The sequence below is a fragment of the Sander vitreus genome, chromosome 17 (genome assembly GCF_031162955.1).
Source record: "Sander vitreus isolate 19-12246 chromosome 17, sanVit1, whole genome shotgun sequence".
In the NCBI taxonomy this organism is placed as follows: Eukaryota; Metazoa; Chordata; class Actinopteri; order Perciformes; family Percidae; genus Sander; species Sander vitreus.
The window spans coordinates 3,862,436-3,878,052 of record NC_135871.1 but is presented as its reverse complement, the minus strand read 5'-3'; the positions used below and the strand labels follow the sequence as shown (position 1 = coordinate 3,878,052).

The 15,617-nt window shown below is 41.4% G+C and overlaps 1 protein-coding gene across 1 annotated transcript in view; it reads left to right on the top strand.

Moving 5' to 3' along the window:
* rims1a (regulating synaptic membrane exocytosis 1a) overlaps positions 1-15,617 on the top strand; it is a 154,411-nt gene that overhangs the window by 70,001 nt on the left and 68,793 nt on the right. The window contains exons 5-6 of the mRNA XM_078273541.1: positions 9,877-10,148; positions 14,161-14,837. Coding sequence (XP_078129667.1) covers positions 9,877-10,148; positions 14,161-14,837 — 949 coding nt within the window. The remainder of the gene's footprint in view (positions 1-9,876; positions 10,149-14,160; positions 14,838-15,617) is intronic.

Genomic DNA, 15,617 nt, shown 5'->3' with positions numbered 1-15,617 from the left:
TTTGGTCCTTGTTTATTTATTTATTTATTATATTAGCTACCCATTTAAAGACAAGAAAACACGCAGTCATTTTCCTTTTTTCAAGCCTACAAAACCTGAAAAAAAATAAGAAGATATTGACTCGTTTTCCCGGTTTCGTTTGCCAGTTGAATTATCGGGTGATCACGGACCCTGCCCCAGGTCACGCAGGGGTTGAAAGCGCAGGTGGTTGCTGCTACAGTCTGTGTGGCCAACCGTAAGATCTTCTGCCAACGAAAATGTCTTGGATTGTTCTGGATAAATTAATCGATACCCCCACATGGGACGAATGTTACGCCACCCATGACACCGACTGGCGGTCTCCAGATGACACCTTGACGATAACGTGGAACACCGAGTTGGACGAGTGAGTGCGGCCACATTTTACAACTCTTTACCGTTAGCTTGCATAACGTTAGCTTTTGCCATCAATAGAGAGAAGGCGCGGGGGCAATTAAAAAAAGTAAGAACTAACCTTAAGGTTACTTTACTGAGCATTCAGGGCCAGTTTGGCCACTTGCATTGTCCAATGTGTTACATTTGACCTAGCTATCTATAATATCTTGGAATTAATGTGAAACGTTACATTAGAATATACTAACGCTAGTTAGCAGTAATGTTAAGCTAGCAGGCTGTACCTTAACAGATGCCCCTGCTTGTTTTTGAACAGCGACAGCCTAACTATTATCCTCTGTCAGAATATACCGTTACAGGGTTATAGTTAGTGAACGTTATGTAGCTATATAATAATGTGTAATTTGCTAACGTTACTTTGTTTGCCAATTTAGCTAGCTAGCTAAATTGGCAAACAAAGTAACGTTAGCAATCTTCCGGGTTAACAGACCTTTTTTTCAACCAAATGAGTAACGATATGTCTGCTTTTTAAAGGCGTGTAGGAACCCTTTTACAGTCACTGGTAGGAACGTAAGATAGCTAACATTACTCTCATTTTCATGTAAAGTCAAGCTAGAGCAGGGCTAACGTTACGGGCTCTGCATTCACTCCATGATATGCAAAGTAGAACTTTGTTAATATGTAAATATGTTATGTTAATATGTAAAATGTGCACAACTGTATATAGTATAGCCTACATTGTTTTTTAATAAATGCATATATTTTTAAATTCTGTCTCCTCTTGGTTACGTATTATCATATACATTGGCACTTTGCTTTACTTAATTATTCCTCTTTTTTATTGAAGTAATTGCAGATGTGGTGAGTGATGCAAAGGTCTGAAACAGGCTCTGTTTTTGTAGTGGCACGTATAGAAAGCTCCTGTTGCACTTCCACTGCCAGTAACAGTTTGTTTAATTTTGGCAAATGTAATTAAATCTGTGTGTGTGTGTGTGTGTGTGTGTGTGTGTGTCTGTGTCTGTGTGGTTCCAGTTCAGAGGAGAAAGATCCTGTAGAGCCAAAGGATGAAGAATGTTTTTCAGTTCCTTCTCCTCCCAATTCCTCGTTCCCATCTCCTGCAACATCTTGGTCACCAGCTCAGAAAGCTTCGTGGACCAGGTCTATCACCCAAAATCAGTGGAGATCCGTCGGAGCTGCTGCATCCCACCCGTATAAGACCAGAGGGCACCATGGGTTCAGAGCACCCGTTTTCATGCACCACAGGTGTGGCTGCTGCTGCTGCAATTGTAGCCACAGGCGATACCGACCGTGGAGATTCAGACCATGGAGATCCAGAGCATGGAGATCCAGAGCATGGAAAGCCAGACAAAGGAGACGCAGGCCAACTAGATGCATGCCGAGAGTAACATCATGGCAACACCTTCCTGTGACCATCCAGCCTACCAAGTGGTATCAGGTTGCCGGGAGAATGCGGTGCAGCCAGTGCTATGCCCAGGGATGGCACTATATGACGTCTTGGATGTGCCAGAGCTGCCAGGTGCCCCTTTGCCTGTTGCCATATAGGAACTGCTACGCTGAGTGGCACGGTCAGCAATGTTGAGCTCAGAGGGTGGAAGTTGCCTGTCGTGGGAGCGAACAGCAGTGAAAGTCTATACTCTAATGATGGGATAAGTTCTTGTGTTAGTGCAACTTTAGTTAGCCTGTAGGCTTTTCCTGTTTATCCGTTACTCTCAAATTTGTAGGCAACTTGCAAGCTGCTGAGTATTGTAATGCAGAATGTTGATTTGGCGTTTACATGAGAGACAGCACTTGTTTTTACTTTCTCTGAGAAAAATTCTCTTCTAAAGTTCCTGTGGAAAAATGTATTTTCTTTGGATGGTCAACAGGTTTGCACTCTGTTAGTCGTATATTCCCATTGTGACTATATACTTTAGGAAGAACAATTTCTATTGGATTTTTCTGGTTCTGTTTCTAAGTAAATTGCAGAAGTTGTATATGGTTGTTTTTGCTTTATTTCTGTAATAGACCACTATATTTGGGAGGCACACTATGGTAGCGAAAAGGGTAAATGAACATTAAAGTGCTCATATAATGCTCATTTTCAGGTTCATAATTGTATTTAGAGGTTGTACCACAATATGTTTATGTGGTTTATTTAAAAAAAAACATATTTTTGTCATACTGCACATTGCTGCAGCTCCTCTTTTCACCCTGTGTGTTGAGCTCTCTGTTTTAGCTACAGAGTGAGGCATCTCACTTCTGTTCCATCTTTGTTGGGAGTCGCACATGCGCAGTACCTAGGTAAGGACTACTAGCCCGTCAGAAGCAGAGTATGAGGGCGTGCCACGCTAGCAGCTGGGCGAGCATTATAACGTGTGTTACAAAGTGACGCATGTTTGTCACAGAAGTAAAAGCTGGACTACAATAGAGCTGTTTGGAGCAGTTTGTGAACAGTGTTTTCTGTCGGAGACGGTAAGTCCCTTTGGGGTGGACTTTGGGCTTTTTCACTTTATAAACCCATAATATGCACAAAATATAACGCAATAAAGGAAAGGGGGGGAAAAGCCGAAACGCGTAATATGAGCACTTTAATATCCTGAAGTCGACCGGTGATGTCGGGTAGGCTATTTTTAGATTGCAACTATCAACCCATTTTATTAACAAATGACCCACGGGGTTCTGCCTTCCATCCAGTGCTGTTGAATGTTCTGCAGTTATTTGTGCTGCTTAACGTTTTGAGGTTATTTGTTCTGTTGCTTAGTCCAAACATAGACATATTTCGATTGACTCGACTGTGTAAGTGCAGCAGCAGATGAAAAAAACATCCAGTCTAGTTTTGACAAGGTATACCGCCAAAAAATATAACAAAGAAATACAGGAACACGTTATATTAATAGAACTTGTGTGTTGTTGATTTTTCAAATTTGTCACCGTAAACTTGCTTTGCGTTAAGCAAAGTACCTGCCTGTAGCATGAGAAATAATCTTATTTCCTGTTATAATTCACTAGTAAAAGCTTTTTATTCTTTTCGTGTTGACCATGTGTTACTTTAGTTATTTACTGTCACAGTTCTAAATCTTACAGACAGAAGAAGGCACTGAGCATACAGCATGGACATGTATGTACTTGCCCACCAGCATTCAGATGCCTTAAGCTGACTGCACGCTGCCTGCGTGGCGTTTCTGCTGCGTGGAGTTTTGGTCTTTACACACCAGAAACGTGTCTGACGCGGCGCTGCTGCTGCTAGCCTTGTCTGTACACATGTATGTTTCCCATTGATAAAATAAAATACCATGTTAAACATAAATATAGGCTGATTTGATTACAGCAAAGACAACATCGGCAGTATTGACGGCAAAATAGGCTACAGAATATTTCGTTCTGTATTGACAGGTGCAATATTAGATCTAATATTGGATATCAAAACCTGCATACTTTCAAACATCAAAATGTCATTTATTAATATGTATTCGTGTCAAAATGACCTATAAACATCTTTTCCTATTCTATTTTGGCTGGAAACGCTTCCAACACGCTTCGGTTCTATTTCTCGCATGCACGCGTTTTCCATGCTGTGAAATGTGAAATAACCGAAGCCACATAACATTAGCAGTACTTTGTCAGCATCATTTTGCTAGCCATAGATTGGTTTCTTGTGAGCACGATATACTTTTGCGTGCGCACCAGAAAGTTTGTTTGCACTAGATGTGCACTAGAAAAAAAAAAAAAAAAAAAGTCATGTCACGTCCCCTTAGAGCTGGAGTGTCAAACTCCATTTCACTAAGGGCCACACTGGGAAATGAGAATCACATTAAAGACCAGACATGTAGAGTAGAGGGCTGCATTGGGATTGGGTCCCGCGGGACCCAACGTAAATCTCGCGGGAGCGGACAGTTTGAATTTTGCTGCGGGCGGGAACGGGCGGCTAAAAAAAAACACTGCGGGATTGGGATGTAACCTGGAACCCCCCACGCCAGCAGACATCATATATATACTGACAGTATATATATCGATGAGCAGACACCAGCAGCGTGCCTGAGCCTCCCAGGACGGGGGGAGCTCCGAGGCTCCGTCCACCCTCTGCTCTTTCCTCCCCGCAGCAAGCACCTGCCTTCTTTCCCTGCATCTTCTCCCTATTAGCCTATAAAATGACGTGTTTTCTCATGCGGGATGGGAGAAGACACAAAATCAATGCATCTCTATTATTGTGCGGACATAAATCCTCATGAGTTTTGCGGGTGCGGGCGGGAGTGTAACGCACGTTGCGGGTGCGGGCGGTAATGGTCAGAAATACGGCAGGAGCAGGATGAAGAAAACAGTCCGGCGCAGGGCTCTAATGTAGAGTTTATTGACATGCTTTTATTTAATCGAAAAAGTAAAATATCTTTGGCTGTATTATTGCATGTCTCTTATAGCCTTCTCACTTACAGTTGTCTCAAATAAGAGGATTTGTTGCTGTTCTGTTTTATTTAATTGTAAATGAAGTCTTTTAGGGTTTCGGACTGTTGGGAGAATATAACTAGTAATTTGCAGATTACACTTTGGGAACCTGTGATGGGCATTTGTCTCCATTTAAAAAAAACAACTGTATAAAAAGAATTACTAGTGGCAGCCAGCACTTGTTATGTTCCAGCAATGTTGTGCACAAATATCCGTAACTTTTATTTGAAGCAGAACTAAAAGATGTGGAGCAATTTAAACAATACAAAAATATCCCTAAACCAGGGGTCTTCAACGTTTTTAGGCCAAGGACCCCTCAGCTGATGAAGAGACGGAGCAGGGACACCCTACTATACATAAGGTTGAGTATTAAACTGGGCCTACAATAACGTGTAGGGAAGCCCTCAGATATAACAATTATTTTAATAGCTTAGTATTTTATGGTGCCTACAATACTAAGCTATTAAAGTAATTGTTGACATTCATATATTTATACCTCATGGTTTAATGTGAAAATGTGGAACAGTGAATCCTTAAGATTAACTGTATCTGTGCATGGCTTACCTTACCTATTGCCAGTAAGCATCACCAATGTAAAAAAAGAGAGCTTTATCTTTACTAATAATATGTTAGATTCATTAATGTATATTTTTTAACTATCAAACAATAATTTGGTGGCCCCCCCTGCAGTAACTCTGAGGACCCCCTACGGGTCCCGGACCCCCCTGTTGAAGATCTCTGCCCTAAAGGATGCATTGAAATTTCTATATGACTACATACTGTATTTAGGGCTGGACAATGTATCGTTTTTTTTTTTTTATCGTCATGGCGATATCAACTGGCGCTATAAACACATCGCGAAAGGCTGCTACACATCGCGAAAAACACTCAGAGATTTGTGTTAGTTGAGAGAAAATATCAGTACAAAACTGCACTTTTTTTAGTGCCTTTTTTATATGCAATTCAATATTCAATGTATTCAATCAAAGAATGCTGGAAATTATTTCTTTTCATTTGTTTTAAATCCAACGAGCAATTTGTCGGATTTTCAGCGGAATGCTGAAAGCAGCGAAAGGCCGAACTGAGTACATTTTTTATATCCGTTTATCGCGAGTAACATTGTTATCGGGATATTCAACAACGTGATTGCATACTTTCCTCATATCGTGCCGCCCTAATACTGTAGCTACCCGTCTCTGCCTGCCTGTATATGTGTGGACAAGTAGACTAGCACTGCAGGCTGGATCTGGCAGCCGTCCACCTCGGCGGTCTGGCTGCAAGAAAAGCGCAGATTGGTGGATGTCTTCACCAAAGCTATCATGTCCCACAAGAGGCGGTATTTTCCTTTTGTGTGTGTGTGTGTGTGTGTGTGTGTGTGTGTGTGTGTGTGTGTGTGTGTGCGTGCACGCGCACTCCTTTTCCCTCTCTCCCTGGTGGTGCTGGGGTGTTTGGCAGGATAAATATAGCCGCGTTGGTGTAAAGCTGTTTTTCTCCTCGGCTTTTGTAGCTTTAATCAAAAGCAATCTGGAGGAGGGAGAAATGGGAAAAGGGGGGATGTGAGAGAGAGAGAGAGAGAGAGAGAGAGAGAGAGAGAGAGAGAGAGAGAGAGCAGGATGAGGGTAAGAGGAAGGGCGGTGGGTGTGCTGTGCGGCCGATGCCAAAGTGTTTTATTTAAGCTCTCTTTTAAAGAGTCGTTGGGGAGTGTTCAGGAGTAATGAGAGCCCTGGTGGCTGGAGGAGAGGGACTGACTCTAACCTCCATCCTCTCTCTCTGTATCTCTTTATCTCCCGCCCAACCTCACTTCCTCCGTCCAACATATATGTGGAGAAAAATCAAATATCACGTTACGTTTTACCGAATGCATCCATTTCGATATCGGTGCTTTCACAATATATGTACACAATGAGATTTTAGGTAAATAATCATCAATAATGTGGATACAATGACTTAAGTGGGTAAAGTCAAATAATAAAACGGCTATAAAACATGTACAATTCAGAAAATGACATCACTTTACTGTAATGCAGCCTTTAAACCAGGAAAAGACAACACTTATCGTCATATTGTGATATCACAATATCAGAAAAATGTATTACAATATCTAGCCTCATATATCGATATAATGTCAAAAATATTGCCCGGCCCTTATTTGACTGTTTGATAAATATGGTAAGCAATTACATTTTTTGCATAATAAAGGGATACTGCACTTTCTGTCTTCTGTCTCTTACATCAACAACACTCTTAAGAAATAAATCCTTAAAATAACAGAAAAAATTTCTGGCAGCTCATTACCTGGACTTTGCCCCCTAATTAAAAGCTGAAATGTTGTGTGTAGCTACAGTGAAAATACAAAACATTTTACTGTTAGGCTTTGATTTAAAAGTCTGTCGTACAAAACTGCTCAGTTAGTAAACTTCTGGAAACGTTGGAAAAAAAAACTTCAAAAATTTCGAAAAAGCGACAAAAAAAAACATGGTTAAAAGGTGTCAAAAATGCCAGAAAAAGCAACAAATGTCGAAAAAAGCAACAAAAACATTGGAAAAAGCTTCAAAAAAATTGACAAAAACGTCATTTAAAAAATAAAGTGGACAACGTGGACTTCTTTAATCTCCCGCTACTGATTATAGGCTTTCTTTCATATGTTGTGTGTTAAATGGTTCCTGTGATATCATTTTAATAAAAGTGCTGTCTATCAGAATTGCAGTGGTGGAAAGTACTGTACTTAGGTACAAATTGGAGGTACTTGTACTTTACTTGAGTCTTTTCTTTTCATGCCACTTTCTACTTCTACTCTACATTTCAGAGAGAAATATTGTACTTTTTACTCCACTACATTCATCTGACAACTTTAGTTACTTTACAAATTAAGATTTTTGCACCCAAAACACACGTACTTTATAAAATATGGTGTTTTATTATAATTTAAACTACTCAACAAGATAACGTCCTACAAGAATATGTTCAAAGGTTGTTTTAGACGTGTAACAGAAAACTCAGATTGGACAGATAGCCTAGCTAGCTGTCTGGATTTACCCTGCAGAGATCTGAGGAGCAGTTAACCATAGTCCTCAGAAATCCACCAGAGTTTAGAACGCCAACACAAAGAAAGAGGAAGGGGACGGACATGCGGCCGAAAAGAGTTAAATCCGTCAGAATTTCTGGCGGCAATGGAGCAATCCCGGAAGTGGAACGTCGTGGATATAGACTTACTGTATGTGCACATCCTGAAATGGAACACGTCTTGTCTTTCTAAAGAAATACGAGCATCAATTCTAATTTGAGAATTGGGATGCAGTGTAACTGAAGCCGATCAAGAATAGCTGCTGTGGCGTGCGCAGCCAGTCGGTGTGCATATGTGTGATGGGACGAATAGAAAGAAAGAAGACGGGAGATATTATTTTGGCAAGTTGAATATCCTTTTATTATCCAGTTGGCTTTGTGTGCTTCATTTGAATGGCCAGAAGCTGCCCACGGTGGAAAGCCAAGCTGCTTCCTGATATAACTGCCACAATGTTGATCTTAAAACGTTTTCCATAAAAGCCTTTTTTTTTGTTCTGAACCACTCATTGGCAGCAGTGCAGCTCTTTAGGAAGTGCATTGTTCCATTTCCTGTTTGACAGTCACTGCGATTGAAGCCGGGCATTAGATTGGTGGTTGGCAAAGTGTGCGCTGAGATGGTTTTGTTTTCACTGACTGCAGCAAAGTCTTAGTTCCTTCCTGTTGGAAACATTATTGTGATACTAATGTCAGCTGCATTAAACACCTCAGACAAAGACGTCCAGTTCTCGGAAGTGTTGCGTAAGTGTGTTGGGGCGGCACAATATATGTGGAAAACTGCACTTTAAAATGTAACTGTCAGTAACCTTTAGTGGTGCCTTTTATATTCAATTCAATAACAGGGTTTCCACGGGGTCTTAAAAAGTAAAAAAAAAGTCTAGAATTTCAAAATCAAAATTTTAGGCCTTAAAAAGTCTTAAATTCGCTGAAGTATTGTGTTTTAGGTCTTCAACATTTTTAAACAGGTCTCAATTTCCCTACGTCCATTCAACGTTACCTCTAATGCTCATTGCAATGCTTTTTTTTGATTCCGTGGTGCTGTATTTTCTTTCTTTCGATAGTCCAAATATAATTAGCTGTATATGTATTAATATTATGTCGCTTTTATTCAATTTGAATACATTTATTTACTTTGCAAGTACTTTGTGACTCTGCATTTCGTGATATAGGTCTTACATTTCATTCATAAAGGTCTTTCTTAAAAGAGTCTTAAAAAGTCTTACATTTGACTTGTTGAAACCTGCAGAAACCCCGAATTAGAGAATGTTGAATTTGTGTTAAATTCAACAAGCAATTAGTTGTATTTTCTTTTCTTTTTTTTTATTATATTTTTTATTTAATTTTGCATAAACAGTGTAAATATATTTCAAACGTACATCTCATTATTCATATTTCAGATCCTTCACACTGGGACACAACAGACAAGAAGTGTCATAAACATAAACATAAATTAAAAGAAAACAAACTAAATAAAGACACAAAACTACAAAACAAACAAATCAAACTACATAATAAATGCACTCAGATAACACTTTTGTCGTAATCCCTGACATCAATGTAAAAATGTAGAAAATTTAATTCTCTATGAGACTGCCATATCTTCAAAGATTTGTTGTATTTTCAGCCAAATACTGAACGCAGCAGAACTGAATAAACTTTAATATCTGTTTATTTATCGCAAGTAATATCGTTATTGCGATATTCAATTCAATTCAATTCAATGTTATTTATAGTATCAAATCATAACAAGCGTTACCTTGAGACACTTTACAGATAGAGTAGGTCTAGACCACACTCTATGATTTATAAAGTCCCAACAATTCTAGTAATTCCCCCAAGAGCAAGCATTTAGCGCGACTCCCTTTTCACCAACAACAATGTTATCGCATATGGTGCAGCCCAGTGTCATATGATTATCTAATCTGTTTGTACAAAAGCTTTATAATGAAAACGTGTGTCCTATAGCTCTGATTGTAATCTCTACCCATGCTCCTTTGTGACCAGGTGATCTGGGTGTGTAATAACTGCCGGAAGCAGCAGGAGATCCTGACCAAGCCAGGCGAGTGGTTCACCGGTCAGGCTGGGAAACCCGCTGGCCTCGGTTCAGCCGTCAGCGAGCCGTCTGTGTGCCAAACGCTCGGGGACAAGAAGCTCCGCTCTCGCTCCCAAGCACCCCCGGGCTCCACCACCGCGATCCAAGACCCCAACCGACCCAGCGCACCTGGGACCACACCTGGCACCGATGCCCGGTCACGCAGCGAACCGCCACGAGACACGTAAGCTGAAGCAATGTCGTAGAACTCGTGCTATAAGACAGAGTGAAGGCATTGAGTGAGGGAAAAATCTAACACGGGAATTGTGTTGTTATCCAAGCAAATCGAAGCCAGCATCCCTAAAACCCTATGCATCTGGAGATACATACAGATAGGGTTGGGCATCGTTTTGATTTTAACAATTTTCATTCTAATTCCGATTCTTTCTTTCGATTCCGGTTGTAATTGATTCTCGACTCTGATTCTTTGAGGGGTGGAGTTGAAACGGGTCACATGCTTATTTCACAGATAGGAGGAACATTTTGTCTTTGATTCAATGGGGATTTACAGTTTTACCGGGCTTTTTTTCAAGGTACAATAAAGCCACACTTTAGAGCGCGCTTCCTGTGCTCCATGGCTGCAACACAACAACCGCCTTGAAGTACAGTTAGTCCAGTCATTTTATGAAAAAAAGGTAGGCCAAATTGCAACAGAAGCAAACTCAACTGATTTTGTATCCTCAATATGTCCTGAGTAAGGGAAAAAAAAGCCCCGAAGAAGGGGAAAGTTTCGAAAAAGACCCAAATATAGCCTATCTAACAATCAAATTACGTATACACCACTAGAGAATGGCTGGTTTAAAGTACTTATTCCTGCCTCTATGTATTAATGCTCATGGGTAGCCTACATGGGTTCCATTCAGATCCTAACATTAAGTCTTTTACTGTAAGATGTCAACAAGATTCAGCAAGACATTTTCACCTGGCTATACCCAATGTTTAGATCTGTTGTGGTATTTATGCAAATTAGCACATACGTAATTAGATTATGCACCGTTTGCCCATTAACAAACAATTTAAAAAAACTTGTAATACATTTTTTGTTTGTCTTGATGTAAGTAATCAACTCAGTAATTTTCATGGTGATGTCTAAAGGTTAAATTTGTTTACCCTATTTACGTGAGAAAAAGAATGAATAGGCGTATGAATAGGCTATATTTGGGTCTTCTTTGAAACTTTCCCCTAATGGGATTCTTCGAGGCCTTTTTTTCCTGACTCAACCTCACAACGTAATCAGTTGCGTTTGCTTCTGTTGCAATTTGGCCTAGGTTGACCCCCATTTTGGCTTAAAATGACTGGACTAAGTGGCCGCTATGGAAACCAAAACTGAGTTAGTTACTTGTGTTAAATTTGGAACCACTGAATTTTCCAAACGATTCCAGTAAGAAAACAATTCCGTTTGAATCGTCATTTTTGAAACGATTGCCAGTTGGAACCGGTTCTCGATTGCCCCAATCCTACATACATATGGCTGACAAACATTGGTAAAAACCAACCTAATGTGTCAATGGAACATTAATGGAGGGATGACATTCTTGCCATGTCTCCACCATACATGATTATACTATACAGCTGTTCAGAGGCAGAGTAGGACTAACCATGGCTAGTAATAGTGATGGTAAATATTGCTGGAGTGCCCCTTTAAATTGCAATCCCTCAGCCACCAGAAAGAAAGCAGTCCTTCTAGGATATGTTAATATTTGTATTATTGTGCATTATCTCCAGCCTCCATCTTTTATACAGTGGTGCATTATGTCTTTTAAGCAAGCCGTCTGTGGCATTGTTTCCTATGCCATTATGTTAGTCTAATGGAAGAATGCAGTCAGTTCCAAAACACTGGATAGTAGAATGTGTTGTCACTCGTGACTTTCCATTACTGGACGCTACGTTTAACAATGACATGATAAGCCATTCATAATCACAGCAGTGGTATTTGTTAAGTGTGAGTCAAATGGTTTCGGAAGTAGAAGCTAAAAGCAGTCAAACACAGTGGAGTCTTTCACATATCATTTACTCAGGTAGCTATCATGTCTTTTGGTGACACCAAAATGCCCACATAATGATTTCTATTTTTACTGTCATGGCCAGTGTTACGTCCCCTTCGATGATACCGGGGAGAATAACACGACAATCAAAAATGACTCACAGAGTCAGTGTGGAAGTGAGAATTGAAGTGTTTCATTTTTTTGACCTCAAAAAGGTTCACAAAACGTGGAGGAGGATGGGACCTGGATGTCGTTTAATTTCGTATGTCGAAATTAATATATAACAAAACTAGGCTTAGCTCATCTCTAGCTCTAAAAACAAAACACAAACCAAAAGATCTAAGGCACGTTAAATCTCATAACGGTGTGTTTTGCTACGGTTTCCCGGTTGAATCACATGTTCCCTTGAACGGTGTGATATGGTGTGCATCAAGCTTTGAGGTATGTTTTCTCTGGTTTGGTGGGTGTGTCAGAGATGTTACCCAATCAGCAGCGACGTGGTTGTAAACTCGTATTAAAAAGGCCGCTCGGGCACACAGCAGGTTGTTGATCGCTGTCACCGCCCGATGTGAGTCGAGTGCAGATGTGAGTTGTGCATTCTCAGATTTAAGCGGTTTACGGCATAACGCCAAGGGATCCGGATCTGGCAAACGTTTTAGCTATCTATGATTGTTAGATTGCTAACGTGAGCTCAAAACGCCATTCAAGTGACAGCCTTTGTTGTGTTTGATTGCTAACTTGTAGCCAGCAGTGAACACTTCTTCTTCGTTATCTAGGTCCATTTTTATTGTGTTGACATTACAGAAGTCTCTCGTTAGCAGGTTCTTGTAGGCCTATGATCTGACTTATCATATGACTGACATATAGAACTGACTTCAGGGGTCAAAAACAAATAAGATAAATAAATAAGTGACAGATTTGCAAGCTTCATTAATGCTATTGACAGCAGGAGTTCTTAATTAAATAATGTTCAGTATCAGTTATTGAAATACCTTTCTTATTTGTTACCAATTTAAGAGACTCAAAATACATGTCAGTTTCAATTTGGAATAGTTTAAAACATGGTGTTGATTTGGAAAATGTTGCTTTGTGACTATGGAACTTTCCTAATAAGATAAAGAGGTTTACAATATTACATACATTTCTATCTTTACATTCAAAATAGGTTGGTGTAGCCTATGTTGTGTTGTGTGCCTGTGTTGGGCTGGTGAGGAGGGGGAGTGTCATTGTTGCAAAGTGACGCATGCGCAACTCACATCTGCGCTCGACTCACATCGGGCAGTAAGGCCGGCGACAGACTGGATGCGTGGCGTGAGCGTGCCGTTTCTGTTGCGTGTCAGCTGCGTGGCTGATTGGATTTTTGGTCTTTACACACCAGAAACGTGTCTGACGCGGCGCTGCTGCTGCTAGCCTTGTCTGTACACCTGTATGTTTCCCATTGATGTACTGCACTCAAGCAGTAGTATACTTCATGTTACACATAAATATAGAATGATTTGATTACAGCAAAGACAACGTCGGCAGTATTGACGGCAAAATAGGCTACAGAGTATTTCGTTAGTATTGACAGGTGCAATACTTGAAAATTGATTTTTATTTTTTAAATGACATTTATATCTGCATTTATGTCAAAACCTCGAGACTTTCAAACATCAACATGTCATTTATTAAATTTAAATTAAAATTCTTTTCCTATTCTATTTTGCCTGGAAACGCTTCCAACACACTTGCGTGTTGCGTGAAAAATGGGCGTCGGTTATATTTCTAGCATGCACGCGTTTTCGGCGCGGCTCGAGCGGCGCCTGAGACGTGCGTGTCATGCAGGCAGTGTGTAAGCCCTAACCTGTTAACATGGGAGCCAAAATAAAACGGACACGCCACGCAGCCGACACGCTCACGCCATGCATCCAGTCTGTCGCCGGCCATTACAATCAATCGCTCCCCCGTTTCAGTTAAAATAAACATTTTGCTATGTTATGTCGGGGCTGAACGTGGCCCCTAGCCTGCTTCTTTAACAAAAGTTGATTGGCCAACACAAAACCTGAAGGAACCGGCGCCTCTACTGATGCAGCGATTGATCGATATTCAATGAGGCTAAATACATATATCTTAAATACAGTATCCAGTGATCTATGTGCCTGAAATTAAATACCAACAGCTCTCACCGTTTCTTTTCTTTCTCTCTCCGTCCCCATATTGATTGCTCCCCAGGAGAAATGGAAGGGGAGGAGGAGGAGCTGGTCGCGGAGAGCGCCGGCCAGGTCAGGCCAGACTGCAGACCCAGGTCTCCATGGACCGGGACATGCGGGGGGAGTCCAGGGAGCGCAGCCGGCGGCTGACAAAGGGACGCTCTCTGGAGCATGATCCTGTGGGGGGAAATGGTGGAGTAAGACGGACAGAAGAGGGGGGCTACCACCACATGGACCACAGCGGTGCCCCCCCTCGCCAAGCAGGGCCGGTCCCTCCTGGAGGCCGGGGCCACCCTGGGCCTATGCAGGGTCGTGGCACGGGCGTAGTAGGGGATGTTGGGGACAGCGTGCGGCCTGGTCAGAGGACGGTGGGCGGGGTTGGCGGGCCACATGAACAAACCCTTGCTCAGCAGCCCCCTCCCCCTGAACTCAGAGAGCCTGGCTCGAACCCCGGCCAGGGACCCGTAGCGAGACGGACCAAACGGGAGAAGGCTGAGAGCATGCTGCGCAATGATTCGCTCAGCTCTGACCAATCGGAATCTCTGCGTCCGCCACCACCAAGGCCCTACAAGTTGAAACGGGGGCTGGGGGCCGGAGTGAAGAGGCAAACCAGCGTCAGCAGCTCAGAGGAGGAGGGAGGGACCACGCCCGAGTACAGCAGCTGTGAGGACGCTGAGATCGAAAGTGTCAGCGAGAGAGGTGAGAGACAATATCAATCATCACTTTTTGTCCATGAAAAAAAAACTGTTGTTGATTTCAGCCAGGGAGGATATAGAAAGTATTGACATCTGTCAGTTCACTCATTTGTTTATCCATCCATCACACGAGATATCTGAGGCATTTTGATTTGGAGCAAATTTGAGGGAATGGTCTGTCTCAACACTGCTTTATGGCAGTACCTTAAACTGCTCAGGCCAGGGAGGTACTTTTCTATTTGACTACAGGTCAACACTAAACACCTTAACAACCACTCATATCTCTCAGATCACATGTTAAACTGACATGACATCTGATGTCCTGTCCTTGCTCTAAAGATTCACTATAGGACCAGCATGCTCCACCTTAAATCTGTCTTTTGAGGTTATATGTCAAGATCCAGCGCTAAAAGTGCTCAAGCTGTATACATAATACACCATCCAGGGTCCTGACAAGAAATTATAGAATTAGTGCACCAACAGACGTCAGTCAAACTGTGACTTTTGAATGCCAATTAAACGTCACAAAGAAAAAGCAAAAAGTTCATACTTATTTTTTGGTTTTCCATGATGTGTCTGTATAGATGCCTCACCACCACCAGCAAATTATGTTATGTTTTAGCAGCTTTGAGCAGCTTCTTCATACTATTTGTGCAGTGCATTGTGGGACAATAGTGTACATCAACAGCACACTTAAAAATCTAAATAAAGCATACTTAATATTGTCTCTTTTAGAAGTAAAAAACAATGGACCAAGCTTCCGGGTCTGAAAATTGAAGCCAAT